At 47.2% G+C, this 19,863-nt stretch overlaps 1 protein-coding gene across 6 annotated transcripts in view; it reads right to left on the bottom strand.

The window, feature by feature from the left end:
- Window positions 1-5,650: 5,650 nt before the first annotated feature.
- Col27a1 (collagen type XXVII alpha 1 chain) overlaps window positions 5,651-19,863 on the bottom strand; it is a 119,720-nt gene continuing 105,507 nt past the window's right edge. The window contains exons 48-61 of one of the 6 annotated variants that reach the window (XM_021159800.2): window positions 19,617-19,724; window positions 18,829-18,936; window positions 16,735-16,788; window positions 16,252-16,314; window positions 15,765-15,818; window positions 15,583-15,618; window positions 15,464-15,481; window positions 15,117-15,152; window positions 14,196-14,222; window positions 12,452-12,517; window positions 11,630-11,798; window positions 10,457-10,566; window positions 8,826-9,044; window positions 5,651-7,485 (exon numbers count right to left, since the gene is read on the bottom strand). In XM_021159800.2, coding sequence (XP_021015459.1) covers window positions 7,339-7,485; window positions 8,826-9,044; window positions 10,457-10,566; window positions 11,630-11,798; window positions 12,452-12,517; window positions 14,196-14,222; window positions 15,117-15,152; window positions 15,464-15,481; window positions 15,583-15,618; window positions 15,765-15,818; window positions 16,252-16,314; window positions 16,735-16,788; window positions 18,829-18,936; window positions 19,617-19,724 — 1,215 coding nt within the window. In that variant the 3' untranslated portion in view covers window positions 5,651-7,338. Of the gene's footprint in view, window positions 7,486-8,825; window positions 9,045-10,456; window positions 10,567-11,629; window positions 11,802-12,445; window positions 12,518-14,195; window positions 14,223-15,116; window positions 15,153-15,463; window positions 15,482-15,582; window positions 15,619-15,764; window positions 15,856-16,251; window positions 16,315-16,734; window positions 16,789-18,828; window positions 18,937-19,616; window positions 19,725-19,863 lie in introns of those variants that run through there. The other 5 variants (XM_029476282.1, XM_029476283.1, XM_029476285.1 and 2 more) reach the window with 5 other exon arrangements.

Here is a 19,863-nt window from a genome sequence, read left to right as displayed (position 1 = left end):
TGGACATGGTGGCATACATCTGTAATCCCAGCAGTGGAGGGCTGTCGCTGGGCAGACTCCTGGTGCTCAATGGCCAGCCAGCTAGCTAACTTGACAAGCTCCTGACCAAATGAGAGAGACCCTGTCTTAAGAAATATGATTGTATTGCTCTAAGAAAAAAATATCTGAGGTTTGCCTCTAGCCTACACACACACACACACACACACACACACACACACACACACACACACAAACACACACACACACACACACACACACACCATACACACACGCAGGTGCACATACATACACACCTGTGCAACAGCAGTAGACTACTATTCTGCTCTATTACTGTGGACAGATAGCTCTCCCTGAGGTTGACAGGCAACATAGAGCATTGTTCTTTTTATGGAAAAGTGAGACCCCTCTCAAGACCCTGCCCCTGACAAAAAGCTAAACCGAGAACTTTCAGTGTCTTCCTGTCTGTCTGTCTGTCCTCCTCCTTTCACAGGATGCTGGACATGGTGGGGTGAGCTGGCCTTGGCTGATATTGCAGCACAGTGGACAGATCAAACACAGCCAGACTTGAGCTTTTCCTGGAAGCCCAGCCTACAGGGGAACCCATCCTGGTGACTTCCTAACACCCAGGTTGTGCAATGGAAGGTTGAGAAATGTAGGAATTCTGGTGTAGAGAAAAAGCTACAACCTGCCTCTTCTGGGAAAAAAAAAAACTGGCCAGGTCACAGACCCATGGATCAGAAGCAGCCCTTCCTGCCGGCTCTCATCCACAAAGCCACAGAGACGCTACTGACACCATCAGGGTTCTGATCCCCAAGCCAACCTCTGCTCTGTACTCCCAGCTCTGCTGTCTGACACCTGCTCAGCTTGGCTCCAGGCTCCCATTGCAGCTTGGATCCATTACCCCCACCCCACCCCCACCCCATCCCCCAGTCTCTATTCTTAGCAAAGCAGCCACTTCTGTTGTGTGTGCCCAAGCTTCCCTGTTGCTACTCTGTCATCTGAAGGGAATTCCTGGCTCTTCTCAACATACAGATGAGCAAGGCTTGTTTCCTTCCCTGCAGACTTGGACTCAGAGCCATGCTGATGTCTGTATACCTATGTCGGTAGTTGGTGTCCATATTGCTCAGCACACAGAAGCATCTCAAATCAGTAACGTCAGACTTTCTCCCACACCTTTCCTAGGCAGGTGTTATGAATTCTCTCATGTGCAGATGTTACTCACAATAGCAGAAGCAGGGCACAGTCACATTTATCATCCCACAAACTGATAACTGGAGATCTGTCCACCATAACTACTTCAGGCTGACATTCCTCTGTTTCCCTTGCTTAGTTTCTCAGCAGACTTTATAGTAGGTAAAACATTATCATGGTATGTGTTGCTTTTGTATATATGTAGATGTGCATTCATTTATGCATGCATGAGTGTGTGTACATGAGGAGTGTGTACGCATGTGTGTGCATGTAGAGGCCAGTGGTCAACCTCGCTGTCATTCCTCAGGAAGTGTCTGGCTTATATTTTGAGGCAGGGTCTCTCACTGATTTGGCAAGCTCATTGATTTGGCAAGGCTGACTGGTCCTCAGGCCCCAGGCATCCTCCTGCCTCAACTGTCCCTTTGCTAGGATTACAAGTGTATACCTATCATAGGATCAGAGGTGAGGAGGACACAACATCTGTCCAAACACCATTGGGAGTAATTGACGCCAGCGGGACCCAGGCACACAGGGACTCCACCAGACCAGTGGCACAGGTTCCTTCTGGTCTGGGCCTGTTCCCTGAGCAGACCTTGGGCCCAAACTCTGCAGCCAGACCCACAACACCCAGAGGAAGCTCCACTCCCAGGCGCTCCAACATGCCCAGGATCTCAGGGTCCCAGAAGCAGCTTGACTCCCAGGAACTATGTATGACACACCTAGGATCTCAGGATCACAGAATCACAGGACCACAGAGACAGCTTGACTCTGAGAAGTTCTGACACAACCATGATTACAGGAAGAACGAGCTCCAGTCAGATATAGCCAGGGCAGGTACCACTAGAGATAACCAAATGGCAGGAGGCAAGCATAAGAACATAAGCAACAGAAACAAAGGTTACTTGGCATCATCAGAACACAATCCTCCCAACATAGCAAATCCTGGATATACAATCACACTGGAAAAGCAAGATTCAGATCAAAAATCACTTCTCATGATGATGATAGAGGGCTTTAAGAAAGACATAAATAGCTCCTTTAAAGAAATACAGGAGAACCCAGGTAAACAGCTAGAAGCCCTTAAAGAGGAAACACAAAAATCCCTTAAAGAATTACAGGAAAACACAAACAGGCAAAGAAATTGAACAAAACCATCCAGGATCTAAAAATGGAACTAGAATCAATAAAGAAATCACAAAGGGAGACAACCCTGGAGTTAGAAAACCTAGGAAAGAAATCAGGAGTCATAGATGCAAGCATCACCAACAAAATACAAGAGATAGAAGAGAGAATCTCAGGTGCAGAAGATTCCATAGAAAACATTGACACAAACAGTCAAAGAAAACACAAAAAGCAAAAAGCTCCTAACCCAAAACATATGGGAAATCTAGGATACAATGAGAAAACCAAACCTAAGGATAATAGATATAGAAGAGAGTGACGATCCCTAACTTAAAGGGCCAGTAAATATCTTCAACAAAATTATAGAAGAAAACGTCCCTAACCTAAAGAAAGAGATGCCCATAAACATACAAGAAGCCTGCAGAATTCCAAATAGGTTGGAACAGAAAAGAAATTCCTCCCATCACATTATATTCAAAACACCACTAAACAAAGAAAGAATATTAAAAGCAATAAGGGAATAAGGTCAAGTAACATATAAAGGCAGACCTATCAGAATTACACTAGACTTCTCACCAGAGACTATGAAAGCCAGACGATGCTGGGCAGATGTCATACAGACTCTAAGAGAACACAAATGCCAGCCCAGGTTACTATACCCAGCAAAACTCTCAATTACCATAGATGGAGAAAACAAGATATTCCATGACAAAACCAAATCTACACAATATCTTTCCACAAATCCAGATGTACAAAGGATAATAGATGGAAAACACCAACACAAGGAGGGAAACTACGCCCTAGAAAAAGCAAGAAAGTAATCTTTCAACAAACCTACACAAACATAACTCCACCTGCAACAACAAAAATAACAGGAAGTGACAATCACTTTTCATTAATATCTCTTAATATGAAAATATTACCAACATATCCTAGTCAATAGAAATTTGAAAATATGAGGAATTAGAAATTTGTTGGCTGTCATCCCGTGGTCTCTCTAATTTGGTAATGGGAGAAATTGGTCCAATATTGTACAGTCCATATGCACTGTCTGCTTGTTTGTATGTGACAGGGTCTTGCTGTGTGCCACATAATGGTCTTGAAATCATGCTTCTCTTATCTCAACCTCTCTATTAGTAGAATTGTTTATTTGATGTTTTTACACTATACTATGGTTTTCAGAACAGCTTACACATTTCAAAATTATGTATACAGCCAAAAGAAACATAGACAATTAATTTGGGAGATGGCTTGTGAGAACAACAAAGAGTGAGACTGAATGTTTTGCTTAATATTTATAATTATTGTATCAATTTTGAAGAAGAGGACCTTATAGGTTACTCTTTTTCTGAGATGAGTGCTTTTCAAAATCATCACAGCCAATGAACCAGAATCTTAGGTGAGTACCTAATGTCTGTGCTACCCTCCAAGCAGAACCATTGTTCATTGAAACAGTTGATGAATGATTTCATGGATAGACCATCTTAAAACACACATCATTTCTTAAATGAATGTAACCTGTTCCCTGTGGGTTGAGAATGATGACAATCACTCAAGTCAAATAGCTTTGACCATAGCAGGAAATCTGTATCCAAATAATCGTGCCTACAATTCATTCCTTGGCCCAGCAGAACTGTCAACTCTTAGCTTAGCTACTATGGTAGTAAAATCCTTTGTTGATGTGAGGGACATTGAAATACAGCCTTATTACAATGAACTCCAATGTCTTAAAATTGTTCTTATTTTGGATTTGTACCACAGTAAGAGCCAAGATTTTAAAACTCTACTAAAAACAAAATAAAACAAGCAAACAAAGAAACAAAAAGACTTTATCTACTTATGTTCATTTAATAACATGTCCTCCATTTTTATGATTGGCATAAAAATCCCAGCACTCAGGAGGCAGAGGCAGGCAGATTTCTGAGTTTGAGGCCACCTTGGTCTACAAAGTGAGTTCCAGGACAGCCAGGGCTATATACAGAGAAACCCTGTCTCAAAAAACATATATATATATATATATATATATATATAGTTGAATATAATAAATATAGTTCAATTTTTAAAAATATCTTTTAAGTATGAAATAACATTAACTGTCATATTCTGTGGATCTCTGATGCCTTTGAAGACCATCTATCTATATATAGCAGAACTGAATTGTCAAATATTGATTATTTTTAGCTAGTTACTATTTGAATAACTTTGAAAACACTTTATTGTAATTAACTAAATTAGAATCTAATATGACCATGACTATCAACTTTTATTACTTAATCATACTAAACAGTATGTAATAGCAGATATCAAAAGGACTGGGTTGTGTTCTTAAATGAGTTGCATAGACACAATGCCCATCTAAGAGTAACAAAATTAATTTGAAATTTTATATCAGTATACAAAGAGTTATACCAATGGAAACTTTTTTTTTAGATTATTCATTTACTATATGTAAGTACACTGAAGCTGTCTTCAGACATACCAGAAGAGGGCATCAGAACCCGTTACAGATGGTTGTGAACCACCATGTGGTTGCTGGGATTTGAACTCAGGACCTCCGGAAGAGCAGTCTGTGCTCTTAACCGCTAAGCTATCTCTCCAGCCCCACCAACGAAAACATTAAACCTGTATCAGTATCCAAAATTCTGTAGCAGTGTAAGAAAATATAACTTCAATTCTGCATCAAAATGTAAAACAGCAACAACAACAGCCAAAATCTGGGACTTGAACTCTGGTCCTCACACTTGGACAGCAAAGTCTTTACTAACTGAGCCATCTTCCCAGCCCTGGTATGTGGAGCTTTAAAACCAGGCCCTGTGGCAAAAAACGTACCCTTCCTTCTTGTCCACCTTGTTCAATTGGTGTTGCTGTACCCAGGACCACCTTTCTGTAGTAGATCCCCAAGTAAATTGCACCCTGTCCAGCTACTTCTTTCTTTGCTCTCATGGCACCTGCAGTCACTAAACATTCTGGGGCGGGTTGACCCAGAACAATGAGATGTAACAGTATCACTGTCAAAATGAAATTAGAAACAATGTATGGTTCAACACCAAGTGCAAACCCCTGAGCCCCATCCCCTGAGTTTGGAGTGCAGCTGGAAGAGGAGGGACCATGACAGGACTGCTCCAGGCTTAGGGGCTTGGATAGCGAATGGCTCTTCCTACACTTTGACGCCCCACTTTCAGAACTCTGGGCAGACAGCACTTCTATTGTCCTGAGCTTTAAACTCCAAGCCCTAGTGAGGGCCTCTGCCTCAGCAGGACACCCTCCACCCATCTTCTCACCTTCTGCAGAGACTGCCTTTGAGCACCATGAAGAAGCATCAAACCACAGACTCGTCTTTCCATTGCTCAGTTTTAAATATTTATTTAAAGTCCAGAAGGGAATGGGAAAAACAGAACCCTCTGGGGGTTTGAACACACTGACATTTAGACAGAAACGAAAGAACAACAGCAAACGCACATCAAGCAACAAGAAGGCAGAGTGAGACACAGGAGGGGGCACGGGGAACAGACAACAAAAAGCACAACTAGGCTTGGGGGACAGGCCGGGGTACACAAGCAGTATGCGGGGAAGGGTGGGTGGGAGTGAGGTATTAAATAATTAAAATGGAATCCAATTCCCCCACAAGACACAACTTTAGAAACACACAAATATAGACTATCACATCCATCTTTCTTCTAAAAAAATAATTCTATAATTAAAATAACTTCAAAATCCAATTGGGGTCCTGACTTGTTTAGGTGGCATGGACAGACAGATGGGGTTCCTGTAATTGTTCCTTCCTCCCCCACCCAAATTGGCACCTATGGGAAAGAACACTGGGTTTCTACACAGCTGTGCAATGTTGTAAAAGCAGTAAGGTTTGGCTGCACTTGAAAGGTTGGGCTCCTGGGCGGGAAGACCTTGGGACAGTCACCTGGCTCCAGGGATGGCTCTGGACTTAGTCCACCTCCAAGATCATCGCTAACCAAGGATCTTCCTCAAAACCAAGGAGACTTCTCCCAGGGCAGGTTTTCTAAAGGGAACCAAGTCCCTCCAGAAGCAAGGAGGACCACATCAAAATGCCCTCTCAAAAGACGTACGCTTCAAAGCCCAGAATTAGCAGAAATCTCTCTACTTCTGGTTTCTAGAAGGTTTTTGTTTTGTTTTGTTTTGTTTTTATCTTTTTCTTTTTTTCTTTTCTTTCTTTTCTCTTTTCCTTTTGTTCCTTTTCAACGGACTACACAGATTACACGGGTGGGCTATGCTAGTAAAATTTTAACTCCTCATTTGGAGGAGAGAAAGAGAAGTGGGCCAGGCCCCACTCAGAAAGTTTCTTTAAAGCCTGTAGTAGCACCTTCAGAATCTTAAATAAGTTTCTTTTTCTCCTTAAAAAAAAAAACATACATTACAAGAGACAATTGTGAGCACCAGCGATTTCACAGTGGGAGGTAGCACACAGCACCCCAGCTGAGGGGTCAGCACCCTAGTCTAGGGGCCAGCATCCCAGCCTGGGGGACCTGCCTCTCCACACCCCCAGCTTCTCTTGTTCTTCCTCACCTCTCCCAAGTGAAAAAAATAGTAACACACCTTCTCTTTGTTTAAATAATATATATAGATTTCTTTCCTTTTCCTCCTCTTTTTTTTTTTCCATGTCTCCTTTCTAATATTGCACATCGAAAGCTCCCTAGCGGGAACCAGCTGGCAACATGCCCCCTTCCCTTGAGGTGGCATCAATGGGGAGGGGGTTTCTGGGCAGCTGGGGAGCAGGGACGTCTACAGAGCTGGGCAACAGGCCATGGGCTGGAGCGGGCTGCAAACCCAGCTTGCTTTTGACTGGCTCTTTGGTTGGTTCTTGGGGATGAGCTGGGATGGGTGGTTCTCCGGGACAGCCTCAGACCTGTTACTCCTTCTCAACTCCGGCTGAGCAGATAACAACTAGGACCTGCACCAGGGTCCTAAGACAAGGGCCTGCATCTCCTGGGACCAGCTGTCCCCATCTCTTCCCTTTCCCCACAAGGCTTAGATGAGCCTAGAGGTCAGAGGTCAGAGGAAGCATGCAGGTCCAACTTCCAGGCGGTACTGCTTCCCTGATGAGACAGGTGGGAGATTGTCCACACTGACGATGGGCAGCTGCTGGGGGTCCTGGGTCCGGAAGGTGAACAGTGTCTGATGCCAGCGGCCATCATGGACCTGTAAGGAGGCAGAAGATGACAGTGAATGTGATTCTTGAGATTTCCAAATGCATCTCCCATCTTTCACTTTCAGGAGCAATGACTTGCAGGTGGCACATCTGGCTTGGCTGCTTCCAATTTTTAAAAAATTCGTTTTTGAATATTTTAGATTTTGATTTTTTTTTTAGTTATGTATGTAGTATGTCTGAGTGTAGGTTTGAGCATGTAAGTGCAGGTGACCTTGAAGACCAGAAGATGATATCAGATCCCCTGGACCTGGAGTTCAAATGATTATGAGCTGTCCAACATGGGTGCCGAGAACTGAACCTCTATCTATCTATCTATCTATCTATCTATCTATCTATCTATCTATCTATCTATCTATCTATCTATCATCCATCTATATCTATCTATCCATCACCCATCTCTATCTATCCATCTTTATCTATCTGTCTGTCTATCTATCTATCTATCTATCTATCTATCTATCTATCTATCTATCTATCTGTCTTTGAGACAGGATGTTATATAGCCCAGCCTTGCCTCTAACTCCTGTTGCTCCTGCCTCTACCTTCCCCACCCACCCTCCAATCAAGTACAGGAGACCTGTAAACTGTCACACTGACCTCAATTTTTGAATTTTTTTTGTCTTTTATTCTTATTAAGTAATATTGTTTAAAATTCACTGTGTTTTAACATTAGGGGCACATTCCTAGTTATTTCCCATTCTACAGGTAGAATCTTCAGATCCAAGGACAGCTGGTCTTCTTGAATACATACTGGCTCCACATTTACACAGAGCTGTTTTTGAATGTCCTTTTCTTGGGAGTTTCACGTGGGAAGCAAGTTTTCCCACACCCTGAATGACACTGTGTATCACCAGTTTACTTTATGAAAGTACTTTTACCTTTTATGACTGTCTTCCCCAACCCTTAAGATATTTAAAAATGAGCAAAAATATTAAAAGAAAGAAAGCACTCCGATTGGTGGAGCGAAGAGAATGGATGCGCTTTTGAAGAAGCCTTTGCAAATAACAATGTTTCTATTAACCTGAAGGACTTTTAACAGCACAGACTTCCCCTTAGAAGGTTCCCAGAGAGGTTAATCTAGGGAGTGCTTGCCTGGGTTCACTTAGCAACACACATGTGCACCCATACATGCGCATACATATGCACAGGGGCATGCACACTGAGAATGCCTAGAGAAGGGAGTAAAGTCAATGTTACTGAATAAATCATTCTAATAAGGTTACATGATGATAAGAATGTATACAATATGGTATAAAATTATGACATGCTCATAAATAAGCTTCTTCCACTGACCCTGAATCCAGGGAAAATGCGGGGCTCCAACAGTTACCTTGCAGCCGTCCATAGACACCTCTGGCCTGAACTGACCCCCAGCTTCGAAGACCTGTCCATTCCAGGCACGGAAGCGCACAGCCTGTCTGGCAGAGGGGCGTCCCGGTCCCTCCTGCCACACCGTCATGTTCAGGCAGTGGATTGTGATATGCTGTGTCCCCTCAGAGCTCAGCAGGTGCAAGAAATTCATCTGGACCCGACTCACAGCAAACTCGGCCTGTGGAGAAGACACAGGTGGGAAGCAGCCCCCGGCAACCCTGAGATCCCCCACCATCCTGGAGGGCACCAGGGTAAGTAAGCCCTTTCCCAACCAGCTTTTCAGTGTCGTCTGCCCACTCTAAAAGCAGGAAAACTGAGTTCTCTGTGAGCTGGTCCTGTAGCCTAGTAGCTGTTCAATCCCAGAACCAGAAGTCCGAGGATCTTGCTGCAGTTTGCTCTGCTCCCCCAGGTGGGTTGGACCACAGGTTCAGCCAGGTCCAGAGGAAGGCAAGGATGTAGCCCAAGCTGAGTGTGGTGGAAGTGCAAGGAGCCATAGAGCTCCGTCTATAAAGGGCTCAAGAGTTATCAGAGATGTGGTGTGGGACTGCTGGGAGGCAGGGCTTAGTAGGTGGTTAGTTCATTGAAGGTGTGCCCCTCAAAAGGATATTAGGATCCAGCCCTTTTGAGTCTTATTTTTTCTTCCCTTGCCTGACAGTAGGTAGCTTTCTTCTACTATAGTCCTCAGCACAGACCCCAGGGCAAAGGAGTCAACTAGTCAGTAGAAGACAAAAGAAACCTTCTTTCCTCCCAGTTGTGACTCTGCTATTTTGTTACAGTAACACAAAGCTAACTGAAGTAGTCATTGTTCCTGATGGAGGTGGCAATGCCCTGGGTAGCTGTCCTGCCAATCCAGACTTATATCTCTGCCTAACAGGCTTGCCATGTGGTCCTGAAACCTACAAGTCACCAAGAAAGGGAGCCTGCAAAGGTTACTGCGTCCCTATTGGGCTGTGAGCTCCAGCTGCAGGGTCACTGGCAAGTCTGACCTCCCCCACCCCCACCCCCACCCCCGGCTCAGGGTCAGACTAGGTCATGAAGTCAGCAGCTGAATGAGCATCTGGCTGAGGAGTGGATGGAGCTTTGTCTCGGCCATCACCTGTGGAGTCTATGGATAAAATGATCTGGAGCTCCCTAGCTTTCCTGTAGCCAGAGCAGTGTCGTCATGTGGCACCCCACCCCCAAGCCCCATGGACACCTTGTAGGAACAGACAGGAATGACCATGCCTCTCTTTGCTCTGCCAGCCTGCTTTATTGTTGAGTCACCTGACTTCACCCCCAAAACTCTTAGCTCAGGACAGACATGGTGTTCAGACACTGAACAGGAGTTAATGAGCACGCGTGCAAGAGTGCCGCGGGTTTCAGATAAACGATCTTCTGAGTTTATGCCAACAATTCACAATTCACCGGGACTGACAACTCTGCTTTTCAATCTGAGACAGACTATTCCCAGAGAAGCGAGGGTCTTCAGCACTGTGCAGCGTGAGAGCGTTTGTTAATCACACAAAGTTCTGCATGTCTCCCAAATTCTGAGTAAACCAAGTCTCAGGAGGTGGGTTTCCTGAGCCTGTGGCAGTGGGGCACAGGTGGTACCTTGGAGGCCGTGATGGGCTTCAGGCACGTCTGCCCACCCTGTGTAAAGTTGCAGGAGACTTCAATGGTGTCAGAGGAACAGCCGAGGTTGGGGTCCACCCAGTAGGTACCTGTAGCAGAGCAGGACAGAGCTGAGTGTATCAGGAAGGAGCCTGGAGGGGTTCTGTAGGACCTGTACTGGTGACTCAACAGGGCTGCAGTGGGGTGGGCAGTTAAGGGCAGAACAGGTAGACACAGGGTATCTCAAGGCACAGGCAGGGAAGGATGCCTTCAGGGTAGAGCTGATGTGTGGGAGAGTCTCATGCCCAGGCAACACTCCCTGTGCTACCACTGAGATGCAGCCACAATACAGAGCAGACAATTGTGGGCTATCAGCTTCTCCAGAGTCTTCAAGGCTCAGGCTTCCTCGAAGGACCTACCCAGAGAGCTAAGGGCCACGGGTCACATTCTTGCCTCCTGACATCTGCAACTGTGCACACGTCTGGCTGGGGTTCCTGGATGCTAAGAGCTCAGCAACCGAGGAAGGGATGCCCCAACATCTACTTGTAAGCCCCGTGCACAGCAGAGAGGGATCAGGTGACACTGTGGCTCCTCCCCTTCCCTCACAGATGAGGTGAGGTCAGGTGAGAATCCCTGCTGAAGAGGACTCCTGGGATTCTGCTAGCCCTTGAAAGGTGGTTTGTTTTGTTTTGTTTGATCTTATTCTCTGAATGGACCCAGCATATGGCCTATCATCCTCTCTACAATATCCTTAACGCTTGAACCATAGGCCTCACAGACTGTGAAGCTTAGAGGCTGTCTGCTGAGTCAATAAATGATGCTGTGTGTCTATTTCTATGAGGACAGAAACTTGGCTGAGATGTGCCAAGGACCCAGAACTCCATGGACCTGAGCTCTTCTTTTTTTTTTTTTTTTTTAAAGATTTACTTATTTATTTATATGTAAGTACACTGTAGCTGTCCTCAGACACTCCAGAAGAGGGCGCCAGATCTTGTTACGGATGGTTGTGAGCCACCATGTGGTTGCTGGGATTTGAACTCTGGACCTCTGGAAGAGCAGTCGGGTGCTCTTACCCACTGAGCCATCTCACCAGCCCCGACCTGAGCTCTTCTTGACACTGTGCTACCCCAACACAGGCAGGAAGCCCCTCCTCAGCCTCACAGACACCCTTACCATCCGCCATCCTCTGCTCACAGTCCATGAGGTCCCGGCAGACCCGGGCTGGGTTCTCCTTGGTGCCCAAGGGTGTCTTAATGCTCTGGATGAGGTTGCTGAGGTAGTGTAAGGTTTTGAAGATCTCCCCTCCCTGGTCTAGCACCAGCTGGTCCGGATAGCTGTACCCCTGCTATGGAGAAACAGGGCCATTGGCCCGTTAAGTGCTTGGGCCTTGCCCAAGGTCCCAGACACATTGCTTTAAAAATCTTCACTGCCTGGGAAATCTGGTGACCACGGCCAGCTTAGACTGGCTACTCTGCCTTATAACAGATAAGGAGAGGGAGAGTCAGGGACATAATGTAGCGGGGACAGGGGCTGATTTCTTGCCCCTGGCCTATGAAACCCAGCATAGGTAAGAGGGTAGGAGGTCTGAACTAGGGGAGTGATCTCCCCATCATGAGACGAATACAAGGAGGCAAAGTGGGCTCTGATTCTGGCTGGAGTAAGGAACACCCAAGACCCATCTCAGCCTGAGGCTGTGGAGCAAAGCTGACCACAGGCCAGGTCTCAGCTGCGCCCCGGGGCTCATTTGCTTCTGTGCAATCACTGGGTAACCATGGGAACATTCTGTGAGCTATGGACCAGATGAGCATCCCTTCCTGACTCAGGCCAGCACACACTAGACTCAGAGGCCTGATGTCTCACAGTGTCAGATGGAGATTATCACTAAGAGAAGGACTCTGAGGCTCTTGGTGCCAGCCACGGGCACAGCATCGACCTCTTTGACCTTTCTCTTTCTCCTAAGACCAGAGGTCATGTGAGAAGAGATCCTACCAGTACCTCCGATCTGACGGCTCCTTGAGCATCCATCCATGTCTGGAAAGCTGCTCCAAGGTCATCTTGCTGCTGTGTAAGAAAAGACAAGGCGTGTGTCCTGTACCCGTCCCAAGAGAAGCCAGATTCTGAAAGTAGGAGCCAGGGCCTGAGCACCCACCCCACTCAGCCCCACCCCACCTCCTGTGATAGGGTCTTGACTGAGGCATACATCCCGTACTGAGCTCCTCCCCGCTTTGCAGAGAATGTTGAGTATGTCACTCCCTCCCACTAAGTCCCTCAATAGCTCCCAGGGTCCTCTCGTAAGGCATTCAAATGTTTCAGCATGGTTAGAAACCCTGTTTGCGTGCTGTGGTCTTCATCCTTGTCTCCCTCCATACAAGTTCTAGCACCAGGCACACACAGTTCTTCTAAGTCCCTAAAAGCTGTGCTTTGCCTAGCCCCAGGACCTTTCCACATCTTCCACCCTGACTGGGGGGGGGGGGTCTTTCCTGTCTCCAACACAGTATCTGGTTTTCTCAACTCGGGGTGATCATGCTCCCCAGAGGACACTGCGCCCCACCAGCTGATGCATTTTTGTTGGCTATGACTAGGGGAAGAAATATTTCTGCATTTCAAGGTTGGAAGTAAGGAATGCTGCTAATCTAGCTCAGACATGTAGCACAGCAAGGCTAGGCAGTGGTTAGCAGGGCTCTGTACCCGTTCTGTGATGGAAGGCTTCTGTGGATGTTTTTGCCTCTAGGCTGGTGAGGCACCTCCTCTATATCCCACAGCTCCACTCTATTGCTCTTGGGATGCTTGGTACCCAAATGGGTGGAGCACATGGCAAGGGGTCTGGAACAGGGCTGTTGGCGGGGGTGGGGGTTGGCGGTTGAGGGGGGTGGGGGGTGACTCCCAACTCTGCATCTTCCCACTAAGGGGCCTGACTGAAGGATCTCTGGTCTGGAAAATAAGCTCTATAATAATAAAGCATTCTCCCAGAGCCACTAAAACCATTTCTAATAGTGTCTGGCATATAATGAGCAGCGGGCACATTTCAGCTATGGATTATATAGCGCATGGGCCCTCCTTTTCTATATCCTGGAAGAAAAAGGACTTTACCTGGCTCTTCTTTCCCTGCCTGCCTTTCTGATGAAGAGACCAGGGAGGTGACAGGTATGTGCTTTGTAAGTACAGACAGCAGAGAGGGGGAGGGGCAGGGAGAGGGGCAGGGAGAGGCTGAGATAGAAAGAACGCAGACTCTGAGTGTCTAGTAGCCCAGGGCTTCTTTTCCATGCAGCTTTTCTTATTGCCACACCCCAGGGATGGTGTACTCACTGGAGTAGGAACAACATGGGGCCTAGATGGTTTCCAGGCTCAGAAGGCTGAGCTCTGATGGGGCTGCTGTGCCCACCACAAAGTAAAATTGTCCAAATGCACCTCCATGCTTGACCCTCTGGACCCTGGGTCTGGGGAGGAGCGAGCCTATCATTAACCCGTGTGTGTGTGTGTGTGTGTGTGTGTGTGTGTATGTGTGTGTGTGTAGGCAGAGACAGACCCTGGGGGCTGGAGCTAGAGCAGCCAACTGCTTCACAGTTGGGGACATGGATGGGCCTCTTGCTCAGGGCTCCTCCTGTAGCTCAAGGCCTGTGGCTCCTGTTCAAAGGACATCCTAGAGGTCCAGCCACTGTGGCCAGAGAAGGCTCGGCTGCTTCTCCCTTGCCCACCCACAGCCTCATCTCAGGGGGTCAAAAACACTGGTGCAACTTACAAACTGGATAGGATGCCAAGGAGGGCCCTGGAAAAGAAGGCAGAGGGTCAGTATTTGATAGCTACTTGTGCCGGAGACTTAGGTGGCTGGAGGCTGGAGGAGCTATCCAGCAGGACAAAGTGTGCCAGGCCACAAGCCTGTGGGCATGTTGGACTTCTTCTGAGTTAAAGCACTTCCTCTTGGAAGGAGGAGGGGACTCCCAGGATTCCAAAGGAGTCACCAGTGCCCTTCCCGGTGGTGGGGGGTGGGGGCGGGGTGGTAGGTGCTCTCCTGCCAGCCGAGCTTCATGCAAACTGGAGAGGAAGCTCCAGCAATGCAGCTCTCAGGAGGCATCATCCAGGGGGCTTCTCGAGGACACAGCTGCCTCTGAGCCGCTGATGCTCTCGTAAGTAAACCCAACAAGCACACTGGCACACTAAGCTAGACAGGGCGGGAGCACTTCTTTGCTCTGTCAATTTCCTATCTAAGGTGGACAGATGCTGGTCGACATCTGCCCAGGAAAAGCCACACCACAAGTCCCCACTGGACCTGACCTATGTTCCCTACAAATCTGTAAGCCACGGGAAGCATACAAGAGCCACATGGCTTTAGGTCAGGGGACATTCTGTCATTAAAACCTTGGTCTCTAGGCTGGAGAGATGGCTCATAGCTTATAAGATAAGACCCCTTGCTTTTGCCAGGAACCTGGATTTGTTCCCAGCTCACGATCATCTATAACTCCAGTTCCAGGTGATCTAACTGCCTCTTCTGACCCCCCAAAGCACCAGGCATGCTTGCAGTATACACTTACATGTAGACTAAACATTCACACACATGAAATAAGAAAAATCTTTTAAAACAAACAGAAACAGCCTTGGTCTCATTCAGAGCAACCCGCCTCCTGCCCCAGGAATCCAAAATACCCAGCATGCAGCTACCTACCGGTGGACCTGGCCGGCCCCTTGGACCAGGAGGACCCTGTGGAAGAAAGAAGAGACAGTCAGCTCTGGACAGTTCCTTACCCAGGCTGTCTTTTGTCCTACCAAGGCCCAGAGATGATGTTCTCCTGGGAAAGGATACAGAGAAAAAGAATGTCAGACACACACACACACACACACACACACACACACACACACACACACACAGACAGAGACAGAGAGACAGAGAGAGACACAGAGAGAGAGAAACAGAAGACAGAGACAGAGAGAGAGGTGTCACTGTGGAAAGGAAAGCCTGAGAACCCCCCACTCCTGTCTCCAGTCTCAAGTCCTCACACCCACTCTACTTACCCTTGGGCCTTGCAGTCCCTAGAGATAGAATTGAGGGGAGAGACAGTTAGGAGATGTGCTCTGAGCAGCGGATGTCCCCCCATTGCCCCATAGTACTGCCTGCCAGGCTGTCCACTCACCAAGTCTCCTCGGCTGCCTCTGTCACCTTTGGGACCCTGAAACAAACCATAGCATTGGGTTAGGGCTCAGAGGCAAGTCCTATTTCCCATATGGGGAAACTGAGGCTCAGACTAACTCTGAGTCACGAAACACTTGATCCCAGGATACAGGAGACCCTTGCAGCCTTCCCCTTTGCACATACCGGGAGTCCAGAAGGTCCCAGCATTCCGGGGGGCCCAATGATACCTTCCTTTCCCTAAAGGAGAGAGAGGCTATGAGTCCTCGATCTGGGCCTGGGGAATAGAGTGACAGAGGAGGGTGGCAGCTGAGTGTCCCATGGGAATGAAAAGGATACACCTTCAAGCATCTTCTGAGCCCCATCTGTATGCTGGGGTGGGGTCAGGCCATGCATCTTCTGGGCCTCTTCTGCATGCTGGGGTGGGGCTAGGCTATATGTCTCCTGAGTCTTTCTGCATGCATAGGGTGGGCCACAAGAGTGGGGCAGGGAAGGACTGGGGTAGTGGCAGGGCGAGTGAGCAAGGTGTGAAGCTGCCACAACTGCATGTAGGGGAGGCTCTAAGAGCAAAGGAGCAGAAAGACGTGAGTGCACAACCAGCTGATGGCCAGCCTTGGACCAGGGGTGGGGGTGGGGTGACTACCAAGCAGGAACAGGAAGGAGGGAGACTTACCATCAAGCCAGGAGACCCCCGAGGACCTTGGATGCCTTTGAAGCCAATGTCTCCAGGGGGGCCCTGTGAGAAGCAGAAAAGGGTTGTGCCTGGGGCAGCCACTGGGGAGTACCTAGCAGCCTCCATGCCCCTGAGTTCTGGTTGGCCTGTGCCCTCTTAATTTTATGAGATGCCCTGGGAAGAATAGTAAAGGCTCCTGACTCTTCGGCAGGTACAAGCTATGCAACATCGGAGGGCTAAGTCATGTATGCCTCGGGTCTTAGTGCTTACAACAGTCTTCTTTGTCTGTTAGGGTTCTTTTTCAGACGACTGGGAAAGCAAGGCTTATATACTGAGTCATGTGCCTGAGGCACGGAGCTACTAGGCTGAGCACAGTTGCAGCTGGCTTCTGGCTCACACTGGGAGGAGGGCTAAGTGAAAACTCATGGAGTGAATCCACAAATAGATGAGCCACAGGTGATAGGCAGGAATGGGACTTGGTACCTTGGGTCCAAAGAGGCCAGCCACTCCTGGGAAGCCCATCTCGCCAGAGTCACCCTGTGGGGAGAGCAGGACAAGATCCTTATGAGAGAAGACAAACAGACCCACAGGTGTCCCTGCCCACCCAGACAGCTCTATAAAGCACAGTCTCCTGACAGAAACCCTCCATTGATGGCTGCTTAGAAAATAATTTCATACAACAAAGTTTCATCCCTTCCTTTTGGGTATGAATGCATTTATTTTTCTTGCCTTATTGCCGTGGCTGGATGTATAGTGCCGCATTGATAGACGTGGTGGCTTGCTTCTGCTCTTTCAGAGAAAGCACCCAGCCAATCACCACTATGCAAATTAACTGTAGGATTTGCTCACATGTCAGGGAGGAAGTTCTCTTCCATACCTACTTTAGTGAGGCTTCCTCCTCCCCCATCAGAAATGAAATTATAATCTTGTCACATGTGTTTCCTGCATCTATAGTGACAATCAACTAGGTGACTTTTCTCTTTCAGTTTGGCAAATTGGTTTAGTGTGAATTTTACTGACCTATTTTCCAATCTTGCCTTCCTGTGGCCAGCTTCACTTGGCCTTGATGCACTACCCTTTATATGTACTCTTACTTCTGTTTTGATAACATTTCATTGAAAATTGATATCTTTATACAAGCTACGCTGGTCTGATGTATTTGTTTGTTTGTTTGCTTGTTTGTTTGTTTTTCTTAAATGTCTCTGACTAACTTTAATGTTAGAGTAATAATGACTTTATGGACAGAGTGGGAGTCTCTTCTTCTGGCTTCTGTAAGTTTCCGTAGGGTTGGTGCTATTGCCTCTTTAAGTGTGCTGTAGGGTCACCAGGGGAACCCTCTGGGACAAGAGCGTTCTTTGTGGGAAGCTTTATTAAGGGGTATGCTCACACTCTTTCAGGATACAAGGTGGGTAGGACATCCTTTTTTTTTTCTTTCTCCAAGTTAGCTTTGAAAGCTTTGCCCTTGCATATGTATCAAAAGATGGCCTAGTCGGCCATCACTGGAAAGAGAGGCCCACTGGACACACAAACTTTATATGCCCCAGTACAGGGGAACGCCAGGGCCAAAAAAAAAAAAAAAAAAAAAAAAATGGGAACGGGTGGGTAGGGAAATGGGGGAGAGGGGGGAGGGTATGGGGGATTTTTGGGATAGCATTGGAAATGTAATTGAGGAAAATACGTAATAAAATATATTTTAAAAAAAAGAAAGAAAGAAAGCTTTGCCTTTGAACGACTTTGCCCATTTTAAGCAGGCTGCTTAGTTTCTGGGCTGGTACTCCTTTGCCATAATTTTGTTACCGCTGATATCTTTAGTGACAGATACCATCTCTCATTCTGACATTAATAATATGTGTATTCTACTTTTTCTATCTTGAGAAGTCTAACTAGACATATATGAATTTTGTTGACCTTCTCAGAGACCCTATTTTATATTTATGATTCTACTGCTTATATTGTTTCTATGTTTCTTAGATTCTTAGGTTGGGCTTTGATGCTGCCACTGATTCAAAGTGCTACAAACACTCCCTAGTGAAGCCTGGGCAGGGTCCCACAAATTCAGGTGCACTGTGTTCTCATAGTCACTTGATTCAATACACTAATTTACCTTCTGATTTCTTCTTTGACCCAGGGATCATTTAGATGTCTGTTACATAGTTTCCAGGTAGGTAAGGCACAGGGAGACAGTCTTACACAGAAAGAATACTGTCCCTGGAGCCCAGGATGCCAAGTTCTACTGATGATTCTGATTCCCACTTTGAATGGGCTGTACAGACCCCTTCTTTTAGACCCTTGACATTTTCTTCCTGAGCAGCGTGAGATAAATAGCATCTGATTATCAGAGACAGCATGGCTCTGCCTTTGATATCAAGTGAACACGGAGCTTCTGGCCCTGTGCATATACCTATGTTTCTCTGTCTGTCTGTCTGTCTGTCTGTCTGTCTGTCTCTCTCTCTCTCTCTCTCTCTCTCTGTGTGCAGAGTGTACATGCCTTTTGAGTATGCCTATGTGAGTGTGTGTATACTCATGGCTTAAAGCATGTGGATGCATGGTCATGCATATGCCCTGAGGCTGACTCACCGGTTGGCCTTTGGATCCTGGCTCCCCCTGGTTCCCAGGAAGCCCTGTTCCACCTTCTGTCCCTCGTTTTCCAGGGGGACCCAGTTGCCCAGGTAACCCACTTTCACCCTTCAAGAAACACATAAAAATCATCAGTCCAAAGAATACATAGTTCCAAGACCAGTGGAAGGGGTATCTAGAGCAATAAAGCAGAGATTTCATGAGGTCTCAGGATGGCAGAGGAGACATGGGGATGTGGTGGGACAAGCTCAGACCCCTGGCAGAAGCCTGCCTCATGACTCTGACCTCCTCTCTGTGTCCAGCAAAGTTCTTGATTCACTATTCCTCTCCGGCAAGACATGTAGGCTTCGTCTCTAAACTCGTCACCCATCCCTACCTCCCTGGCCCAATACAGAGGGTCGCAACCTTTCTTCAACTAGCTCATAAATGTAGAGAAGTCAAACACCATATCTGGGTCCTTCATTTACATATTGCCTTCCGGGTGTGGCCCTAGGCTAGACAGAGAAGCAGCTCAAGGACCCTAGCGCCTAGCCTGGATCATCCCAGTGGCAAGCAACCTGTTGTCCCACAAACACCCACCAGAGGGTGCCCGTGGACAATGCAGTTAATGTGGAAGGTACTAGGGTCCAGTAGGGGGTAGTATTTATTGTCACTTGAATAAACCATCCTTTAAACTTGGTCAACCTGGAGTCAGGGATCCACAAAAAATTTCACATGGGCCTTAGGATATAGAATCAGTATCATTACAGCAGGACCAGGGCAGAAAGGATAGATTAATGAGAGCTGACCTTGAATCCTGGAGGCCCCTGTGCTCCAGGCAAGCCAGCCACACCTGGATTTCCTCTTCTCCCAGCAGGGCCCACAGGGCCAGGGTCCCCATCATTTCCCTGGTCTCCCTGTAAAGAAAATGGGAGGAAGTGTTCTTTGACTGGGATACCCATGAGTTGGAGGAGGAGGAGGAAGGTGAGGAGGAAGAAGAAGAAGAAGAAGAAGAAGAAGAAGAAGAAGAAGAAGAAGAAGAAGAAGAAGAAGAAG

Source organism: Mus caroli, chromosome 4 (assembly GCF_900094665.2).
Source record: "Mus caroli chromosome 4, CAROLI_EIJ_v1.1, whole genome shotgun sequence".
In the NCBI taxonomy this organism is placed as follows: domain Eukaryota; kingdom Metazoa; phylum Chordata; class Mammalia; order Rodentia; family Muridae; genus Mus; species Mus caroli.
Note: the sequence above shows the minus strand (reverse complement) of the source record. Positions and strands in the feature narration are given on the sequence as shown.